This window comes from Pollachius pollachius (assembly GCF_949987615.1).
Source record: "Pollachius pollachius genome assembly, chromosome: 14".
NCBI classification, from domain to species: Eukaryota; Metazoa; Chordata; class Actinopteri; order Gadiformes; family Gadidae; genus Pollachius; species Pollachius pollachius.
In genome coordinates, this window is record NC_136947.1 from 798,141 (window position 1) to 821,372 (window position 23,232).

A 23,232-nucleotide genomic window follows, 5' to 3' on the forward strand; every position below is an offset into this window, starting at 1 on the left:
TCAGCACATTTTAAAGAACCAGGCCAGAATAATTAGTTTTCCCATGTCTCCAATGAAACAACCAGAAGTGACTATGTTTTTCTCAACGCAAACTTCAGAGATATCTCATAGCTTTGATGACCTAGACTTCCATTTTTATCCAAAGAAACTGTCACAAAGACAACTTCGGCAAAAGTCATCCTTGTTATGTAGATTAGATCATCATTGTTTTCCTTCAACAGCAAAATAAAGCATATATCAGCCCATTGTTAAACAGTTCACAATTGTAATCAGAAAAACACTTCACTTTTGTAGTTTCAACCGGGATTTGGGTCAAAGAATTGAATCAATCAAAAAACATACAAAAAGGACAATGACATTTTTCAATGTAGTCCATTTCAATGACATTCAATGACATTATAAATATTCAGACTCAATCTACTCTATACAATTCCTATTTTAATTTAGCAATTTATAATACCAACCTAACCTGCTTAACAATGGGCAGTAATCATAATACATGACTGATAAACATTTGCTAAATTCAGCAATTGGGGTAAAAAACACATTTAAGACAAGGCCCTCATCTGAAGTAAACTATAATATTGATTAAGTTCTTTACACATTCTATTTAAACTGCCATTCAAACACCAGCAAACCCTAGTCAATAACTGTACAAAAGCTATTTTAGAATCAAAATAATGTTCCAAGCATAAAGCATTAAATGTGAATATTAAATGTTGAGCATAAGTAACAGCATTAAACTTATACATCACAACCCCTTAAATTGTAAAGCATCACTGAAATGTGCATGTACATTGGTTTCAACTCGTTATCAAAAAAACATAACCCATAGCCAACCAATATTTAGAATGACACTAATACAGGTTGACCAAAAAAGAAAAAGGAGGTTGATTTTTTTTTTATCCTATGCATTTGTGTTGTCAGGCTTTTTAAAAAGGTTTTCTACATATTTGATTCTTATCAATCGGAAAGACTTGACATTTTGGACACAATATAAATTCTACAAACTTTGTGAATTATTATTATTATGCTCTCATTTGGCTTGGGGGTACTTCAACTGAAGTTTAAAACTTGACATGATTTCAGCAAACTTGTTGTCCTTGAAAGGATCTGAACACAGAACATGCATTTCCATGAACTAACAATGTATTAACCAATATCAATAAAAAAAATATGAAACCTTGAGCAACCAAATTAGGATTATTTGTTTTTAACTGCTATAATGGCAATAACTATATTTCACTTTTTTAAGTCCATACGGCTGTATAGATCCAAAGTAGAAATGCGAAGAAAAATCATACTTATTGTGGAGGTTGAATTGGTTAGTTTGTTTCGCCCAACCCTTCACTTTAACTTCACAAATCCTAAAACATGACATCAGCAACCCATGCACAAAACATATGTCAGAAATATTTGGTTCAAATGTACATCATTTATGACCGCATTTCTATAGCTCAAAACTACATATCTGTTTTCTTCAGGTTGAAATTTACTCTTAATATTTATGAACATTTTACAACCAAAGGGAAAGTCTTCCTTTCTCCAAATTAAAATGCCTTAATGTTTGACATGTTCAGTAAATCCGAGATGAAAAAATCAAACTTTTCATCATATCAAAATATGTATTTAATGTCCTTAATGTTATATCCCGTAAGCCAAGTACCACTTGGAAACAATGATATCTATAGATAGAGAAATTAAATGCTGTAAAAGTATGTAATGCAATATACCTTGGTAGGTCTGCATAGGTCTGGCAGTAGCTTTGCTGTGCAGTTCATGTGAGATGTGTTTAGTGGATCAGCATCAATTCTATCAGTGTTTTTAATCAACATTACAGCACAAATGTATCAAACTTAAACAGCGCTGTCTTTCTAAGCCCAGAAATCGCCATTGGGAGATCTGATAATTGGCTTGTTTTCCAACTTGAAAATCCTCTCCTGTTAGTGACTGAACCTGACCCAATAGCACCACACTAAATAAACACCGAATACTCGTGAATCATTATCTATCTGCATTGCATGGGCTATTTATTTTAGACCTATATATATTCTCCCTTGGTGAATTGCATACTGTATCATGTTAGGGTTAGTATCAAAAATAGTATGATTTCTTTGTATCGTGTTGCACCGTGTAACTTTACCGTACATGCGGGCCTACGAGGGTAAAGTTTAAAGTGTAACCGCGCTGTTTCCTCAGTGTGTTCACATCCGCACTGAGTTGTATCAGCGCAGGGGAGTAATGACACAGCGCGGCCGAGGACATTACATTCACCCAGAAGAGAATTCGCTTCCAAAAACCCCCTCAATCAAATATGAGTTATCGTACAAATATATATATCAAATACAAAATTTTGAACACTTTCCGATCTCTTGTGGCTGTGGGGGAGACGTTACCAAACGCTTGGTAGAGCTGCTAACGTGGCCCCCGTGGGATAGAGACATGTGGACGAGCAAACCGGTGAATTACGGAGGCACTCCCGCTGGCCATAGTGACACAAAGTCCTCCGACGTCAAGACCTGAATTCCTTTCCAGGCAGTACACTCCCAACACCCCCCCCCCCCCCCCCCCCCACCTCCCTATCCAACCCCTAGCCCCCCTCCCTGACCCCCACCCCATTCCCCCCCCTTCCCCCACGCCTATTTTGGCACTCCTCATCGCGGAACACGTCAGTTTGTAAAATAGTAAGGCAGCTGTTGGCGTCCGTCAGCTGAAAGTGCATCTCCGAACATTCTGCCCTCGCTCTCACACACACTCACACACACACACACACACACACACACACACACACACACACACAGACACAAACACACGCATGTACACACACACACACACACACATGCGCGCACCTATGCACACACACGGACACACACGCATGTACACAGAGGCATGTACACAGACAAAGACAGAGACAAAGACACAAACACACACACATACCACACACAAGCATACACACACACACACAGACACACACACACAAAAACACACACACACACACACACACACACACACAGACACAAGCCCCCTTCCTTCCTTCCTTCTTTGCTTTCCTTGTAACCCTGACAGAGTATCCATCATCATAGGCATTTGGAGAGGCAGTGCTCTTTAGCGGCCACTGCTTGAATCAGCATGTTTATGTTACCTTTCTCTTAATGGCCTTCCTCACCCCAAGCCCTCAACGCCACTTCTTCTCAACCCTCTCTTGCATCTCGGCTTCATCTTTCACAGCACCCTCAAAGAGGTGTCAAGGATCAGCGCCGGTCCAATCGGGACGACCCAAGGCACCAAAGTTAGACAGTCGGCCAGTCAGTCAGAAAGACAGACAGACAGAGAGACAGACAGACAGACAGACGGACAGACAAAGCATCTGGCCCAAATCCCCCCATACCACTTCCATGGTTTCACGTTCTCTCTCTCTCCCCCTCTCTCTCTCTCTCTCTCTCTCTCTCTCTCTCTCTCTCTCTCTCTCTCTCTCTCTCTCTCTCTCTCTCTCTCTCTCTCTCTCTCTCTCTCTCTCTCTCTCGTGCTAGTCGGCCCTCTTAAGATCTTTTCCCTCGAACAAACTTCTTCATTCCTCCCTCATCGGTCGATCCAGTCCCAGTCTTCCTCGGTTGACGTTGCGGGTGTTTGCCGTTCCCTTATGGCGCCGTGTGTTTCGTTATGTCCTCACCGGCGGGGGCGAGGGAAAGGAGCAGTTGGGAGGCAGGCCGAGGGCGACTCGTTCTGAGGAGCCCACTGCGGGGGGGGGTGTCAGACAGCGAGGGTTAGCGGGGGAGAGGAAGACCTCACCACCATCAGTGCATGTTCACCGGAACGATCGTTCAGGTCGACTCCCAGGGTGAAAGGAGTCAAGGCCCCGAGTGCTACTGACAAAACCCAACCGCGGGTCGCTGACCGGACAGCCCGCCTATCGCCGTGACTACAGTGTACCTTGATCGGCGTCGTCACTTAGGCTGTGGCCAAACCGCTGAGATCCACAGCGGTTTGGCCACAGCCAACGTTCTGACGGCGATTCCCCGATTATATCGGGGCCTTGACATCCGACATCCGTGACCTTCACAATGGTAATGTTTTGCTTGAGCTGAAGGTTGAGAACATTCCTGGGTGTAACCTGGGGGTCTGTGGTTACCAAGCACCTTCTAGGTATGGTGCACGGCCCCCCAGTAATGGGTGTTCGCAGTAATATGGTACCACAAAAATAGTGTGTTACATTGTAACATACTATTTTTTGGCTTTGTCAAAAACTAAAAATTGCACCCCCCAATTATGACATAGATAGATTGACAGCAAATTTAGGTTTGTATATATGGTGTGTATCTAATGGGGTATATCCATTTCCAAATGTATTTTAACTTCATAATCATTTGTTTTGCAGTAAAAGGATGATCCATGTTTATGGATGCACCGATACCGATACCGATACCAGTACTTGGTCTCGGGCCCGATACTGTGCTAATGTACTCATACTCGGCGTCCAATAGAAAGTTTTGCTTTTCGGAAACTTATTGCATACTGCTAAGGTGAAAACGATTTTTTTTTGTTCGAAATACAGCTGAAACAGTGGGTTCACTGGCTCTTTAAACTGTCTTGGTATTATTAGGTACTCAAATCGGTACTCAGTATCGGCAAGTACCCAAATCAAAGTACTTGTAAAAAAAAAGTAGTAGTTTGTTGTAGTTTGTTGTAAAAGTTGTAGTTTGACCTACCTGAATTCAGACTTGGTCAGGTGAGGAAATGGACGAAAATTATGGCAAGACCAACATTTATCAGCATGACAAGAGCCACCAAGATTGAATTTGGGCCCTGCAAGGAAGACAAGAGAATACACAATCAGCAAAAGAAGAAACCAACACAAACAACGCACCGATCAACACTAGTATCATTATTAATTATTAACAAATATTGAGTCAAGTCATTTAAAGGGGGTGCCCTTTACCTGAACACGCTTTTCCAACCACCAGTACTTCTAACTTACATTATTAACCTAACTTAATGGTGTGAATGATTGCGGTTGGTAGAGCATCATCCGGGGTCTCGAATCATTCACACGAAGACCATAGACCACATCATTCATCTGCCAGACATGTTATTAACATGTCTGGCAGATAGCGGTTGACTGTGCGTTTTTCCTGGGGACGCACACTTACCGACTCCTCCTCTATGATCTCCGTGCTCATGTCCAGACTGGCCTTCTTGGTTTCGGCGAGGCTCTTTGGTTTGTGTGAATCCTGCCTCTTCGGTCGGGGCGTCTCTGGGGCTTTGGGCTGGATGACCTCTTTACTGGCCGGCGGGGCCCCGGCCGCCGGCAGGGGGGCCGCGGCCAGGGCCAGCACGGGGGCCTCGCTGGGGGGCCGGTACTGCTTGGGGAGGGGGGACAGCTGGGCCAGGCTGGAGGGGTGGAAGTCGTCCTCCAGCTCCAGCTGAGAGTCGTCTGGCGGGGGCAGCTTGATGTCGGCCTTGACGTGGTAGCCGTGGAAGTGGGAGTGGATCTGGCCGTTGCTGCCGTGGTTACTGGTGACGGCGCTGGTGGTGACGGCGCGGGCGGGGGAAGGGGCGGGTCTGGCGGGAGGGAGGGCTTCTTTCTGCCTCACTTCCTGCGAGGCTGCCGGGGGATTTGACGTTGCCTTGACTACGCATTCACAGAGGGAGAGGATGATACAGAATATGACATGTGACAACATGTTGTACAGTAAGGGAACAATGGCAATGACAACGCTGCTTTTAAGCCACAACAAACAAGACCGGACGAGGCGAGCCTGGATGCCTAACACATTATTTATCATTTGACAGCACACGATGACAGGAAGTACCCCATCCAGAGCAAACGATTTCACAAAGGCCATTCAGAACAGGAGCCATCAAAGCCTAAAAGCCATTCGCAAACTCAAAGGACTCTATGTCCCCCCCCGCCCCCCGTCTCCTCCGACTGCTGTTCCAAACTATTGTCCAACCCATCCTTCTCTAATGCTCCACTCTACTGCTCCACTGGTTTCTTTAACATGCTCCCAGTCACAAACCGGGTCAAACTCCCCGCCACTACAAATAACACGGCTGCCAAGTTAATAAGGCCCCCCCCCCCAAAGCCCAACTGGAAGGCCATCACAAGCACTGCAAATACAACAGCACAGGACATCACCCCCCATTCAGCCATCAGCTCACCGTCCTGCCGTCTGGGCGCAGGTACAGCACCCTGATACAGCACCCTGATACAGCCCCCTCATACAGCACCCTGATACAGCACCCTGATACAGCCCCCTGATACAGCACCCTGATACAGCACCCTGATACAGCCCCCTGATACGGCACCCTGATACAGCACCCTGATACAGCCCCCTGATACAGCCCCCTGATACAGCCCCCTGATACAGCCCCCTGATACAGCACCCTGATACGGCACCCTGATAGAGCCCCCTGAGGTGCAGCAGGGCTCGCTGCCCCTGTCACTATCGTGTTCTGCTTTGGAACATTAGATGTATTGTCCGCTACTGTCCGGCAGTGTTGCATGGTGTAGGCTGTATTGCTGCTGTATGGTCAACAGTAAAGGGCTGATTATTGTCCCATGTTCACGCAACGCAAGGACCCCGCAGACGCTTCGACGGTCCTGCGTCGGGATTTTAGTGAGCGGACCAATCACAGCCCTTGCTGCTGCGTCGCCTCGACGGAAGGTTACAATCTTTGGGAGGCCCTCCTTGCGTCTGCCCCGAGGGCCGGACGCAAGGAGGGCCCGCGAGGACGTGAGGGGTCCGTGACCCCTTTGCGCTGCGTGAACGCGGGACCCCAACCAGCCCTTTACGGTCCCGTTATCGTTGTGTGATGATGCGTTTGAAGAGTATGCTTGGTTCAAGCCCCCCCCCCCCCCCCGCCCAAAGCAAACTAACTTCAGCGATGGGTTCCTCTACCAGGGGGACGTCCTGTGGCTGACAGAGCCCCCCCTCCCCGTTGCCATGCTCACCTGCAGGTATGCTGCCTGCCGCGGACGCATTGCTCTCTCTAGCCGCGCTCTTTACCAGGGGGGGGGTGTTGGGGCTCTTGGTGGGGGTGTTGGTGCTCTTGGTGGGGGTGTTGGTGCTCTTGGTGGGGGTGTTGGTACTCTTGGTGGGGGTGGACGGGGACGGAGCAGGGCTGGCGGAGGGGCTCGCGCTGGGGGAGGGATCGGGCGTGGTGCCCTTCCGGTAGAAGTGGGGGGAGGACGACTTCTCCTTCTTCTCCTCCACGGGGGCCTCTGTCACCTCCAGCGGCTCGTTGTACTTCATGCGGATGTAGTCGGGGCCTGAGGTGGAGGGGGTGATGATGATCAGAATAAGAATTGCATTTTACACGACGGTGTGACCACACTCGTAACAAGCACTGTAACATCCTGTCACCGCATGCACTTCAGCAAGGGATGATGTACAGAACGCCGGCCATTATCGGGGAAACAAGCCCCGACAGGGCGAACAGGTCTTGCTTCGCCCTGAAGGGGCTTATTTTATGACCGTCGACGTTCTATACATTATCCCGCTTATTACATGGCTACTTGCCAAAGCGAAAAAATAACTTCACACGGTATGTCATTTTACAATTACCATTCGTAGTGTTGATCAGCAGAGAAATGGTCCGCCAAAGACATTGACATCGCTTAGCAACCGAATACACTGGGGTTGATAAGTTAGCGGACTACTTGCAGAGTGCTACCAAAGGCGTGAATCAGACGCAAAAAATTCACTTTCCTTGACAGTGGTCATTATACGCTTAGCAACGGTCAATTATCGAAAAAGGATTTCCCAGCCGGAAGTTGGGAAGGCCCATGCAAGTGAACGGAGCGTTCCACAGCATTGAGAAGGGCCGTGTTATCATATCTAATAATGGAAGATCCTTATCCTAACCCTAATCTCTGACGCAGCCGATCGACTATGCTAGAGCAGAACTTCTGGGGGGAGACGGCACAGAGCCTGGGCCAGAAACCAGAAAATGGAGTTTTAGATTACTAAACTAAATCAATTCACACTAAATTGCAGATTATTCCCCACACATCCTCTGCAGTTGAACTCTGTTTACCGCAGACAGAGCTCCGTGGGGGCCAAGGCTGTGACGATGTTACTGCACTGGTGTGTTCCATAGGAACACATTCAATATTAATATATATATTTATGTTTTGTCCTTGCTATTATTTTGATGGGATATTGGCCCTGGGGTGAACTTAAAGTGGCCCCGTCAGGTAACATGTATGCACTGGATTTCCCCTCCGGCGCTCATTGTTACTCGACACATCTATTCATAGTTTGCGGTAGTCATTTGAAGCTGACATTGACTTAAGTTAAGTGTGATTAAACCTGATCCAAATTCCTCATCTCATCTTCAGGCAGCCTGACGGTTTTGGCCTGGGCGGTAACCCTAGCCGTTACCTGCCCTCCGGCACCCTGGGTGCTCAGCCTGTCTGCATTAGCCTCCCAGCTAACACTCAGAGGGGAGCAGAAGTCTGTGGGGCCGCATTGAAAAGCAGTCTGACTGATCTGCTAGGGTTAGGAACGATAGCCGGGTATTGCGCCCGCAACCGGGGTCGCTGACGCCCTGAGGAACCAAACGCAACCCCCCAACGCAAGCCCCAACGCAAGCCAACACAGTGGCTCCACGGTGGTAGTGGGAGCTGTGCCTCCATGGGACCCCTTTTGGAGAAAAGTGATCTCAGGTCGATCGAGTGTCCGCACCGACGCCCGGCCCTCCAGCTCTATAACAGGACGGCCCAAATTGGGAAAGGGGTTCCAGATTTGTAGCGACATAAGGGTTGGCCTTTCAAAGTGTTACTACGTATTTAGTTTATTGTAAGGACACACAGCTCCTAATATATGCATCATAAGGGAGTTATGTGTAGTTTTGACATACACACATATGCCATTACTTACCATAGTCAAAATTATGATTTTGATTTATTAACACTGTGAACAGAGTGACGTGCATTGAATACCACTATTATTCCTTTTTTTATTGTAGCCATTCTCCTTTGGCATTGCCTCTTGAATCCATCTGCAACCTGTTTGGTAGGCACTGAGAATTGCACCATGTATGTGGCTCCCAGACAAAACACTTGACCTGATCATCATCACCACCATCATCCTCCTAATCAATAGCAGTAGTAGTAGTGGCAGTAATAACAATAGTTATAGTAGTAGTGGTAATATACCATTATATAATGCTACACTACAGTAAAGTATGATCCTTCATATCCATATCAAACTAGTTTAAAGACACAGAATTGCCTCTGCTCAGGCTATTCAGAGTCTCTGTGGTGTCCAGGATGCTTGGGTCAAAGCAAGACCTTTACCGGTCCTACAGAGACATCGTTGGAGCGGACTCAGGAGAGCCTGCTCCAGATGTGAGCATGCCACAGGTGTGAGCCTGCTCCAGATTTGAGCCTGCTACAGGTGTGAGCCTGTTACAGGTGTGAGCCTGCTACAGGTGTGAGCCTGCTCCAGGTGTGAGCCTGCTTCAGATGTGAGCCTGCCACAGGTGTGAGCCTGCTCCAGATTTGAGCCTGCTACAGGTGTGAGCCTGCTACAGGTGTGAGCCTGCTCCAGGTGTGAGCCTGCCACAGGTCTGAGCCTGCTACAGGTGTGAGCCTGCCACAGGTGTGAGCCTGCTCCAGGTGTGAGCCTGCTACAGGTGTGAGCCTGCTCCAGATTTGAGCCTGCTACAGGTGTGAGCCTGTTACAGGTGTGAGCCTGCTCCAGGTGTGAGCCTGCCAGAGGTCTGAGCCTGCTCCAGGTGTGAGCCTGCCACAGGTGTGAGCCTGCTCCAGGTGTGAGCCTGCTACAGGTGTGAGCCTGCTCCAGATTTGAGCCTGCTACAGGTGTGAGCCTGCCACAGGTCTGAGCCTGCTACAGGTGTGAGCCTGCTACAGGTGTGAGCCTTGTACCTGGCTGGTGGAAGCTCGGGGAGAGCTCTCTGGCCACTGTTCTGGCGATGTCTGAGTCCTGGCCGGCGGACTGCCCGGCGTGGTCGGCGTTCTCCCCCTTGGCCCGGGCGTGGGCCGTCCTGAGGAAGACGCAGAACACAAAGGGAGACATGTTGATCCTGAGTGGATCCACTGCCATGTCTGGAGCCGCTTCTGTAGCCCAGCAGGAACTCAAACCATCCCAAACAGAGAGTGACTGCATAGCCTGTGTGTGTTTAATGTGGTTGTTAGTGAATCATGCACTCATCTCCCATGTTCTTATTTCACATGAACATCCATTTAGAATCAATCAGGGACAACAACTATAAACAGCCTTCTTGTTAATGGGCATCCCCAACAAGGACTGAAGATTGGTGGGGACTGTGATAACTCATATTTATCACTTCCAATGTTAAGATTGGTTGAGGTCATTATAATTTCATAATGGGCTGACTACTGATTTATTGGTAGATTTAGTTGGATTTTGCAAAATCATCAACACACAACACCCGCGCGCACACACACACACACACACACACACAAATACACACAAACTCACACACACTTTTCCTGCCAAGAAACTATGGAGGCCTATTTTGTCCGCCCACAGCTTTTGTCCTTCCTCTTGTAAGCCTCTTCCTCAGGCTTACTTAGTGGACGTTATGATGACAATATATCATCTCTTATAATCTCAAAGTTGCCTAAGAACAAGACCTTTAAGAAATACAAAGCCTTTCATGCTGCATCAGGTGTGTGCCTCCGCCCATCCAGAAACATGGACATAGAATTGACCTCCAATAAGAACACACTCACACGTATCTGACATGCTGCTTTGGCCCTCAGCAAGACATACTATCCTCACCCCCCCACCCCACAAACACTGAACATCATCCCAGACATGTCATTTCTGTCCACCCACCCGTTATCATCACAGGAATAACACTTCCAAACGCAACAACCTAAAAAAGCCCCTCCTTTAAGGACCCGATGTGATAGAGCCGCTGTGTAGAGCTGGAGCTGAGCAGGTCATGTCCGAATGGAGGCAGGGCGAGACCTTTAAGATGGCCCCTTGGCTTTCATCCCCACATGTCACACATTGTCCACAACAAGAGCCAGGCCCATTGGTTACGGCAGCGGCCGGGTTAACCCGCTCTAACCGATGACGCCCCTGGCTCCTGGTAGGAACAAACTAATAACCGCCACTAACTTATTTGGCAAGGAGAGGACAAGCAGGGGTCAAACGGGGTAAACACCCCCAGGACCCCTTCCTGAGGTGGCCCCTGGCCTGAAAGGGGTGGAAAGTAACTCATTCTGCCAACGGGTGGGGGGTCGCCAGGCTCAGGTGTCCGATGGCGGTCCTACGTCAATGGGCTGCGTCAGATGTTGTGGTCGGTGTGCTCTCTCTTTCAGATGTCATGATGACGTCCGTGGACAACACCTCGGCCCCGGGACCACATGGGTACGGGGACGCGGCTCCAACCAAACATTGACGGCATGGCAACCGTGGAAGCACTGACAGAACCGTCTACGGTTGGCAGTGGTGCTAATCAGAGAATGGTGTGTCCTGTGTGTGTGTGCGCGTGTGTGTGTGTGCGCGTCTGTGTATGTGTGCGTGTGTATGTGTGAGTGTAGGGGGTGGTGGGGGAAGTCCCGTAACAAACTCTAAGGGGATGTGGGACCAGGTGCATTGTGGGAGGATTCTTGGTAGGCGGCTTCATGTCGTGCACACAAGACGGACCGAGCAGGCAGAGCACAGAGCAGGCAGCGCTCCCCGTGACGCCTGCGGCAGGAGGCTGGGGTCGACCCGAGGCGGAGAGAGGCTGAGACGGAGTGAGGCTCCTGTTCCCAGCAGAGGTTAACAGAGAGGAGGCGGGCCGACTCATTGGCACAGAACCGGCTTTCAGTGGCAAAGTAACGACAACACATTAGATCTATTGAGGAAGACGGCCCACCTCGTCCCCGTTACTAGGACACTGTGTACTCGACTCGATAAACATTAGGTACAGTGTTTCATATCAAAAAATAGCGTTGGCATAGGAGGTCTGGTTTATTAATCATTCAGGGAGATTTATCCAATGGGAGGGCTGAACGATGTCATGTGATTAGGTGTCTGTACTCAGCACTTGCCACATCTATCATTCTACATGATGCTCCTACTATTGACTATCAGCTTCAATTGCCCCCAGATGAAACCTAAATATGCATTTTATTAGAACCAGGTTATTGTGGTGTAATACCCAGAATCTAACACTCCCATATCATTGTAGGCCCATGCATTCTTATCAAAGAGCGTAGGCTTGCTGGCCTTGCATGTATCCATACGGATATAGGCTATCACAGACCTTCCTTAAAGTAACAACTAGAAACAGCTGTGTTTTTGAGGCATTTTATCTGTATTGAGTCTGGAGGATGAACGTCTGTAGTTCATTGAGGAGATGTAAAACATTTAAATCTACCATGAAGTGATAACCCCTACCCCCAATCAAGACATCGAGAATGGGGCATTTACTATAAGTGATTGTGATCCAGTCCTAAGAGCTGAACTTATGTTTATGAGGGGTAAACCTGGTACGTCTTGCTAGGTTCAAACATGGATACCATGTGATAGAGTGGTGAGTTTGAATGGATAACAGGCCTAATTGCATTGCGGTAGAAGCCTTTTTGATGTCCCCCTTCTGGGTGGTTAAAAGCCCTTATCTCAGGGTTGAACATCTGAAGGACGGACCATTTCAGAATAGGGTCTATGCCTCCCACACTGCAGACCCCAAGCTAGAGCCTGACCCAACCAATGTTTGTCTTAACTGAGGCAGCGCTTACATCTGAAACCATTATACCATGCAGATAAAAAATAATCAGGTCAACTAACTAAAGACCTGGAACAGACAAACCTAGACTGGCAGCTGAACCTAGACAGGCACACAAACTAGCGGCATAAAACCAAAGTTTGATTATTTATAGAGGGTCATTGGGCCGTTCCGTTGAGTCACTTCAATGCTGGAACATGGTTGGGTGGGCGTTGTGCGTTCACGGCGTCGCTGAACTCCGTCCCATAGGTTAGTGCAGCTGTCTGGCACAGCGCCGCATCATCATCACCCAACCAAACCAATCCTCTGCTGCCCAACGCACCAACCTGTCGGTGTAAACGCAGCGCTGGAGAGCGGGGCGACCTGAAAACAGAGGAGTGTCTGCACGGCAGCCTGCAGAGGGGTCAACCAACCAACATCAAACACTCCAACACCGGCGTTGTTTTTACCTGGACGTGGCGATCTCCACTTTCGTCCGCGCGATGGCGGCGGCGCGGATGGCGCCCTCCACGGCGCGGTCCACCTTCTGTTTTGTCTTGGCGTTCTTCATGGGGATGAGCTGCTTCCGGATGCCGCGCGCCAGCACATTGTTCTTGTACTTGCCCTCCTCCTTGTGGCCCTCGGGGAAGAGGGTGCAGCCGTAGCCGTGCCGCTTGTTGTTCAGCCACTCGCCCTCGTACTTCATGCCGTTGGAGCGCTCCGACACGCCGAAGCCGTTGCGCTTGTCGTTCTTCCACTCGCCCATGTACGACTCGGTGGTGGTGGCGTCCACGTGGTCCTCCAGAGGCAGGTAGTCGTCGCCGGCGTCGCCGTCCCCGAAGCTGACGGTGGAGTTGGCGTCGCTGGAGCTGATGCGGCTCATGGTGGTCTCGCTGTGCGCCGAGCTGCGCTTGCTGGAGATGGACGAGCGCGAGTCCGACTTGCGGAGCCGCTGCAGGCTGCCGAAGATGGAGCCGCGGCGGAAGAGGCCCTTCTTGCGGTCGCCGCCCTCGCCGTCCGAGTGGAAGTTGAGCACGAAGCCGCCGCGCGTGCCGGTGGGGCCGTCGGAGGCGCTGTCGAGCAGCACGGTGCCGTTGCTCTGCTGGCTACGCAGGGAGGCCAGCGAGGTGCGCAGCGGCGAGCGGATGACCGTGGCCATGCCGTACGGCACGCTCTGGCGCACGCCGTAGCCGTGGCGCATCCCGCCCGTCCACTGGCCCTGGTAGGTTCCTGCGGGGGGGAAGGAGCGGCCACAGCAGGTGGTGAAGACCCCGTTCAGTACACACACACGCGGATGAAGTGCGCTTCAATCATGATTATCGTTAGTCTGATCAATCATTTGTATGTCAACATTTCATCGGTTTGGGTTTAGTCAAACTCTTCATGTGTACATCTTTTTCTTTTTTTTTATATCAGCTATTGGAGTACAATCCTAATAATATAATAAACCAATTGATTTTGGTAAATCAATTTGATACAAAATACAGAGATACAAAAATACCGGTTCTGATAGATGGCTACTGAGAGGGAATTCCCACTGTGTGAATAGGAGCATTCTGACAGACCTTGGGACGCTGACTAACGAGCAACATCCCCCCACTCTAAAAATGTAAGTGTTTAATCTGAACACTTACTCCAATTAGGACTAGATGGGTGCAGCCGGAGCATGCAAAAAGAGAGTAGTGACCGATGGCTACACTTAATTAATGCTCAGAGCACATTCACTATAATAACCAAAAACAAACAGCAAGAATAAATGGTAGAAAGGGACACACAACGTTTATACGTTATCAACGTTTAGATGTTTAATTCGCCTCTGATATGGGTTAAAGGAACAAAAAGATGCGCTGGCATATGCAACCAGTTCAAAGGGCTTACCCTCATGTCAGTTGAATGACAGCTCACTATACAGTGTTGGGCGTGTATTGACTTTGAAACTGTGTTTGGTTTTTGGATGGCGAACATAAATGGCTGGGTCAATATTTACATGAACAACTCTCTGAAGATCTGTGCATATCAGACCAAAGAGCTAGCATCAAACAGGAAGGGATCGAATGTGTACTGTTCTGATATGGGTATAAAGATAAAAGAACTGGCAAGGCAATTATAATAACTCATTTTGATTACTTCCTGCTGATTACAGTAGGTAACTGTGGTTGAAAATATAATCAAAAAATATGTAATCCAATAACTCAATATATCAACGGCAGCACTGAGATTAAAAAGCATTCATTGGGGTACAGCACAGTTTAAGTTGATTGAGGCAAAGTAGAAAGATAGTAGAGTGATAAACAGATACTTTGGTCAAAGCGATTTTTTAACTAGGCAATACCCATGGTGCTGAGCTGAAATAACAGGGTGTTCTGCGGGCCGGTACTCGACGGAACAGGTGGCTCCTCGTGGCACCGTGTTATGGCCCTAACAGCATCAGCCTGCAGCTAGAATATGCTATTTTAAAAGATGGAAGTAACTCGAGACACTGGGAAGTCTGCCTGTAGGCCAAACATAACTCCAGCAGCCATCTTGCTATGTGAAATGAGCCTCCAGTCCGACTGAAGAGATGGAACCTGGATTAACCATTAGAATATGGCTCATGGTGAAGAGAAGAGGAAATTATTGCTATTCTTTTTCAATCAAAAAAGTAAAACAGTGATTACACTCAAATTATTTACTTGTTAACATTCAGTTGTTTGGAATTGTTTGGAACACAAATAAAGCATAAAGGGCAGTGCATTATCATATAAGCGGTCGTTTTAATGCATGTTATAAGACATGAGTGTGCATGTCAAGTGCAAAAACCTTATAGCCTTAAGATTGGACTTTTCTGCCACCCAAAGCACAGACCACCAACATGGAGGCTATATTTAGGTGTACCTCCAGGCTCTGGGTTTCATGAAATACACTAGTGGTCCATAACCATATATATGGAGTTGCACACTTTGTTTACTTGTGCTCAAATGGACTTAGGTTTCTCCTTACCTTCTCCTTAGGTATTAAGAATCCTCTGGCTGATAGTCACAACATTTGTGTAAATATCAGGTGGGAAAAGATTTAAAGTTCCCCCTTGGAGTCCAATCCCCCTGAATGGGAGGAGAGCCCAGAGCTGCCATGGTGATAGAGAGGGTGAGAAGGGCTTTATTAACCATCGATTCCCATCTGGAACCAAATGTCCCCTCCTTAGACCGCTTTAGTGGGATGTTCATTATTTGCTCAATGCTGCAACATACCGCCGTATGTCGCCTTTGCACGGCTATGTTACGCTGTTGATTCTGACAAGCTGCACATCTGTCAGGAGGAATAATAAAAAATGTAAAAAGAATCAAAGATTGAATAACTCAATTTTTCTTTTGTCCAAAGTGATGAGAGCACATTACATAAGAAGACATGAATGTGTTAAGACCCTCTGCATACATTGGGACATACTGTATATAGATCATCTCCAAAACTGTGCTGCTGCGCTCATCCTAATGCCATCCAAGACAGACACTCTGTAGACATTCTTTGGATTTATAAGGCAGATTGGAAATGTAATTGATTATGATCAATTAAGTATCATTTGCAATTTATCAAGTTATAATATCAAACCTAAGTTCACATTGTTCAGTATTAACTTGATGGGCATTTACTTTTATTCTCGACCTTTTAAAAATATGAATAATCAGCTGATGAATCCCAACTAGTTAAATAGTTAGTTGTAGCTTTCCTATGATCTAAACTCTCCTCCCTCATTAACATTGGCTCCAGACTTATAAGCAGCTTATCCTGCTTATCCCTGGTGAGCCCGACGTGAGTAGCACCTCCTAACCTGCTTACCTACGAGCTCTGCATGATTAGTACTCCTTAACCCTCTCTACTTTAACCATACCAAAAGTTAAACTCCATCCTTTTGCAGCTTCTATCTCTGTAATAGTCTGTCCCACGTAAACAGGGAAGTTGACTCTTGATATTTAAATTCGATTCTAACCTTAAAACCTCCTATTTTCCTCTCAGGGCAGACCTAACGCACGGCCCCTGAGATGGCTCCCTATTACCTATATCCTTGCAGAAGGGACAATAGTTGGGTCTTACTATAGATGTGATCATCAAATGTCATTACACTGTCCTTGCCCCTGTCTCTCTTATACCAGAGAAATGCATCTTTAGTGACCAACACTTGAACCCTTCTTCAATGCATTTTAAACAAATTCAGGTCTGATCATGATTATCGCATAATGCAGCATTGCATATCAACCCACTGGTGGGGATTCAGACCACATTCTACAATTGTTAGAAACTTTGAACGATCAATCGTACATCTTCATCATCAAAGCCAGAATGAATTGTGCTTCACTTATTCAATGTACATCGAACTATGTTATAACTATAATGTTATATCCGATATTTTAGTGAATAGGGAACGTTTCAATGACCATGGCCATGGTACGTCAAAATGGCTGCTGACCAAGTTTAACAAACAATGACAACTAATTGGTGCTTGTGTATCTGTAGAAGAAGACTCCATGTAGCCCTCTTGTTTACTCCGGGCTAGCTTATCCAATGAAGAAGATTAGTCCAATCAAGGTGTACTAGTCAAGATGCACTGTCCAATCCTTTATTCACAGGATGCCCTAGCAGCTAGCCCCATCCTGCTACATGGTTGAGTCTGTTACTCTCTGTGTAATTCATCATATACTAAAGTATAACACAGCACAAAACCAGGGTAGTCCTATAAGGGCCAATTGTTACCACTTTCGAAAGGTTATACAATGCAAAGAACTGCAACCCCCCGTGCGTCCTACTTCCTCTCTGAGTTGATCACCAGGGGGATGTGATACCTGGGTGAGATTGGAACACAGACCAGTTGTCATGTACTGACTGGGTCTGGACTCAATCCAGATCGACTGCCTTAATAACCCGGTGTAAACTCTCCTGGTGACGCTGGAACCATGTGGCGGTCCACTGGTGGTAGCTCCACTTTGGCAGAGTTAACACAAACAGACAGCACTGAAAGATTGAAAGACTGACGGACGTAGAATCAATCATAGGCCGAGAGGGGGACCCTGATTGCTGCAATTAATGTGTTGTCTCAAATTCTGATTTGCATTTGCAGTGGAATGAAATTGATTTCAATTGAATATGGAACAGTTTGTCCCATATAAATAGGTTAGTAATAACAAAATGTTTTACTACCTAATGCCAGCGATTTGGCTGTTTACATTCCTTAAACTTCTGATCAAAGCTTTTCGTCTGTCAAAGCTGCGGTGGTACCCTGTGCTACTCCGGACATCCCGTTGCCATTGGAAGGGAGAAAGCCAAGCATTCTGAAGTGTCCTAAACCAGTGGTGGAGCTGTGATAAGGCTGTGGGCACGCGGATCGCCCGGACCAACCCTGGACGAGAGACCCTTATTGGTCGTCAATTCTAAATTGTCTTGCACAGAGGACGCTACAGTTAGCAAAAACAGATATTCTCACAGCCCCTCACACTCAGCTATAGCTGGAAGAAGGCCATGGCATTCCTAAGAAATGACACTGAATTATAGCGTTTCAATCTCAGCCCCATCCCCTTTGATCAACAGAAGGCTTGTGCCACTTGACTTAGCCTGAAAAGGCCGCGTGGGCTGTTCTTTAAGACACCATCCCTGTGAGGGGTCGACATGGTTAAGATTAAATAGTTACAGGGAACATGGAAAGGGATGCTTGCCTGCGACTGGCCTTCTGGCCCTGTTGCCACCATGACCCTGATAAATCAAGCGGAAAGGACGACAGCTAGACGGATGAATATACAAATGCTTGGATGGATGTATGTATGGATGGGTAACTAAACAAATCCGGTTTGACAGGCAGAAACAATGTGGACTGATTGTGTGCACAAAAGAGAGCTCTATTTATGAGGTACAATAAATGTGCTGGAATTAACTTGCCAATGGTTTGATGGCTTGGTTGCCTGATAGAAAATGATACACTCATCATAAACATAGAAAGACGGACTAGACAGCTAAAGACTTAGAGAAGGTCAACGAAGGAGACCAAAATAGACCGATTGAAAGGGAGGGGGGTACAGAACGATAAAGATAGGAAGTAGATACATTTAGAGTAGCCTAGTAGAGAAGGCATCCAAGCAGACTCACTGAGTATACTAAAGTAAAGAAATAAAAAAGGAATAAGAATGGCAGATAATTCTATATTATTGTTCATTATAACAACACACACTATTGGGATTTAATAGGGTTAAGAAGAATTAACCGTTCATCTGTAGTAAACCTTCATTTGAATACAACCTTACACGAGTTGCATTCGATTTTAGTTTGTCCATTTATGTTGAGAGATTATAACTATGTCGATACATTTTCAACCAACCTGAGCCTCAGTAAAAGGTGCTTTGTTGATAAACTAATAGACTATTATTTCCATCTACCTCCATTCACTACTACCACTGCTGTTTAGAGCAGATGGCTTTATGTTCTCATATGAACATCCAAAACGGTTTAACATACAACAGTAAACGATTCAGTGTGCGTTTAGGCAAGCTGATTAAGCAACTGATTAAGTTTTCCATAAAATAAGATACGTGACGTTGAGTTACTGTTAAGTTAAGTATTTTCTCCACTGCAGATACAGTGAAAAATATTGCCAATCCTTGTTCCTGGTTGGCTAGTGATTATGGCCAAAGGTTAAAAAAAAAAAAAATCAAGTAAATGGATGAGGATAGATGACATAATAATATGCAGACGCTTCCTCATACACATTTAAGGACAACATATTTGCTAGATCTCCAATTGACTTCCTTCCTGCTGGATTAATAGTTACCATGCATATTGGGAACAGGGTTTGCATTCTATAAAACACCTAAATGAATTAACCTGACATTTTCATTTCGAAGTGTACTAGGAAACCTAACTCGACCTATTTCACAAAGATGTTGCTGTGCCATAATTTCCATAATAGGCATATTGCTGTCGTATAGTCAGTGGATTGATGTTATAAGGCAGGTTCAGCATAACAACCCTTTCCCTGGTCGCTCTAACAGCTCTGCCCATTAGGCCCTGATATTAAATCAAGTAGGAGGTCCATAAGAATAGATTGTTGCAGTGCACTGATATTGCACTGTTTGTGACCATCAAACGTGAAATCCCACTCAAAACGTATCATTCAAGAGTTCTGAGACACTTGTTGCCATTTGCCTACATGCTATGTTTTTGCCCTATTAATGGTTTATAATAATAATAATAATAATAATAATACTAACAACAACGAATACTATAACTTTATATTTTGCCTTAAATGTATGCCTCTCAGAGACAACCACAGGCCTCATCTGCCTACATGCACACACATAAAGTCAACTGTTGCTGACAGACACCGCCTCACCTCCATCCCCGTACGTTTCGACGCCGTATCCGTCCTGTAAACCATTGTTCCACGTCCCCTCGTACCTGGCCGGCGTGTTTAAACTCTGCCTCACGCCGTAGCGACCCTTCAGTCCATGAGTCCATTCCCCCCGGTAAATCCACCTCCCCTTCGTCTCAACGCCGAGTCCATGGCGCTTCCCCTGCGCCCAGTATCCGTGGTAGACGTTGCCGCTGGGCCAGGTGTACACGCCGACTATCTCGAACCCGTTGGACCAAGATCCCGCGTACTCGCCCTGACCCTTGGGTCCCGTGCAGATACCGTGTCCGTGGGCTTTGCCGTCCTCCCAACCGCCGCAATATGTACCGCCATCGTCAAAATCAAACCGGCCGCCCGTCATTCAGGAAAGCAAGGGTGGGGGAATTATAAAAATCGCGGCAGTTCCTGGTGGCGGGTTGGTAAGGCCAGTGTGAACGGGGTGGTTTTTTTTTTAGGGGTGCCGAAATGTGGAGGTTAAGCGCGGCAAGTGGGTGCCCGGATTCGCTCGCGAAGGCGGTGGTGATTTGAGGGGATACACCGGGTGAAATGATGATCGCCGAGCGCCTCGGATGGCTGCTTGCTCTGGTTGTTAGGTAAAGCAGGACGTGGGAGGGAGAGGGCGGCCTCCACTGCTGCCAGGGTGGCGTTACTTGTGAGTGTTTTATGACTCCCGCTCCCCTAGTCGTTGTTTTTCAATCCGTCTCTTTCGCTGTTCTCTCGTGTGAGCCGTTATTGGGTAGTGCGACTGTGTTATTTTGATGGCAGCGTTGGAAGTATTATCCACCAATTACACGGATGATGTGAGATTCGTTTTTGCATCGAACAAAGATGCTCTGCTTTTTGTTTTCGTTAAACGTTTGACTGCGAAGGGAATGTAGTCAAGTAAATAGGCCAACTTAAAACACGCACGCACACACACACACGCGCGTGCGCGCACACACCACACACAAACATGCGCGCACACACACAAAATCAAACGTGTGATATATCAGAGATCAAGTGATCAGATGAAGCTAAACTTGTAGGATGATACCACCATGTGGACAAAAGTGTATCTCACAGGATGTGAATAAATGCGGAGCAGCAACAGCAGCAGCACAGGGACGCTGCTGCTGCTTTGTCTTCAGTGACGATGTAGTGGGAGAGGAACACTAAAACATGCCTTTGGTTTGCAACATGGCAATGTTCGCTGAAGAGATGGTATCGGACCTCTAAAAGCTGGAAGTGGTCGAACAACCACCTGCTACGCTAACGTCTTTGATTAACAAGACATCTAGAAAAAAGTAGATACATCTAGAAAAGTAAAAAAATCTATCGAATAAGGCAGCCTTAACTCTGCCACAAACATGGCTAGTGCACTGGTTATTTACTAAGCATCAATGGAGTTTGGCTTTGAAAGTGGGGAACTTAGTAGTTTTGCTACAGTAGGCCTACTAATAGGGTCTCATATGGAAAGTAGGTCCACCTGATTACACGAACACATCGGGGATCAGCATCTGGTCCCTTCTACGAACACTGTAGCCCTCAAACCTTCCTGCGCACACCCGCATGACAGTGCGAAGATGAGATGTGTGCCCACATGTTACTTTTATGAGAGGATTGACACGTTAAAAGGTGTTACATGGCATTCAAGTGGTACAGGCTGCACAACATATTTCCATCGCTTCAAACTGAGAGAGCAAGACACCTCAGTGGACTGAGTGCGTGGTGATTTTCTTTCTCCATAATAAACAAATAGAATGTCTAAGTTGAACAGAGGGACATTTTCCCCAACGGATTAATAGAAGGGAAGAAGAAAAATGCATACAGCAAATGAGCAAATTCGAGCCAATAACAGTCAATGATGGCGTTCTATTCAGTGATGTGCTGAAGACACCCTCTGCAGCCATGGCGGAATGAGACAACACAAGCCTTTACCAGCGAAACGCAACGTGTTTTCAGACTTTCATTTAGGGTGAGCGGGTGGGTTGTTGTTTAACGTAGAATGGTTGAACATTGAATTGAATCGTCGTACAAACAAAAGATACACCACATTGTTGCATTATAATCCTCTCTAGGGGTTATGACAAAATGAAAAGGGGATGAAAGAAAACTATGAAAAAAATAGTGATTTGATCACCAATGAGGTTGTTTTATGACAATAAAATACAAAAAAACAAATAAAAAAAGTATTTGTCATTCAAATAGTTTGTCTCATCACACACAAATAGTAGCCCCCCAACGCTTTTTAAAGAGTATGGTGCTGAAGGCTCTTCATGGTGTGTGTGTGTGTGTGTGTGTGTGTGTGTGTGTGTGTATATATGTGTGTATGAATCCAACACCCCCTCAGCTCCATGGCTATGGACGTGCCGCACAGAATGGGAGAAGTCATTGAGTTGTGCTATATTTCAAGTTATAGTCTTGGAAAATATATAGTGCTAATTTTTAAGTTTAATACATCAAATTGACAATTTATTATATTTGACAAAGCACATTTTGATGTTGTAGAATTATATGACGGCTAATATCACAACATTATCATAATACTTTTTGCACTGAATCTATTCAATCAGATTCAGAATGTTGAGAATGGGCCGTTTGGATTTGACGTTTCAATACTTTGTTGTTGAACTTTACAAAGTTGCTTTCCACTCTACATCAGGTGCCTCCAGGACCCATCAGTGGCAAAATCAGTTACCATATAAAATTAACTACACTAGTAGATTGATTGATTTCCATTAAATGTGTATGCGTGAGTTTGGTTGCATGCTATCTCTGACAAACGAACATGTTACATTTTTAATTGGCAGACACATGAGAAAAATACTTCGGCTTTTGGTACCAATTAACTAACAATTTGATGAATTTGCATGATGGTTTCTCTGAGACACTAAGAATTACAGCAAACAATTTGAAAGTGTCAACAAAAACATAGAACACAAACATTAAAAAAATTAAATAAATACAAATCAATCTTTCCTACCGTATCCTCTGGCCTACTTCCCTGGTCTGATTATTTTATTGTGCATATATTTTGTCAAGATTTAATAGTTTGTACTGAGTCAAACGTTGAAAGTAGAAAAGGCATCATATTTGATTATTGTATGTCATTGTGATGATAAAAATAAATATAACTGATAATGCTGAAATCCAAGTTTTGCATATACTGTGTTTTACCTGCGGAAGATGTGTAC

The 23,232-nt window shown here is 46.2% G+C and overlaps 1 protein-coding gene across 2 annotated transcripts; it reads right to left on the minus strand.

Annotated features, from left to right (window-relative positions):
• Positions 1–2,664: 2,664 nt before the first annotated feature.
• On the minus strand, positions 2,665–20,538 carry LOC307086412 (junctophilin-1-like). Of its 2 annotated transcripts, none has more exons than XM_079751608.1 (7): positions 20,042–20,538; positions 13,164–13,923; positions 9,893–10,011; positions 6,953–7,270; positions 5,148–5,629; positions 4,707–4,803; positions 2,665–3,735 (listed from the first exon to the last, which is right to left on the minus strand). In XM_079751608.1, the coding sequence occupies exons 1-6, from the start codon at positions 20,418–20,420 to the stop codon at positions 4,723–4,725; spliced, it is 2,139 nt and encodes a 712-aa protein (XP_079607734.1). In that variant the 5' UTR covers positions 20,421–20,538; the 3' UTR covers positions 2,665–3,735; positions 4,707–4,722. The 2 variants fall into 2 exon arrangements, with proteins under 2 accessions (XP_079607734.1, XP_079607735.1); XM_079751609.1 differs by having other exon boundaries at positions 20,107–20,190.
• Positions 20,539–23,232: the final 2,694 nt, after the last annotated feature.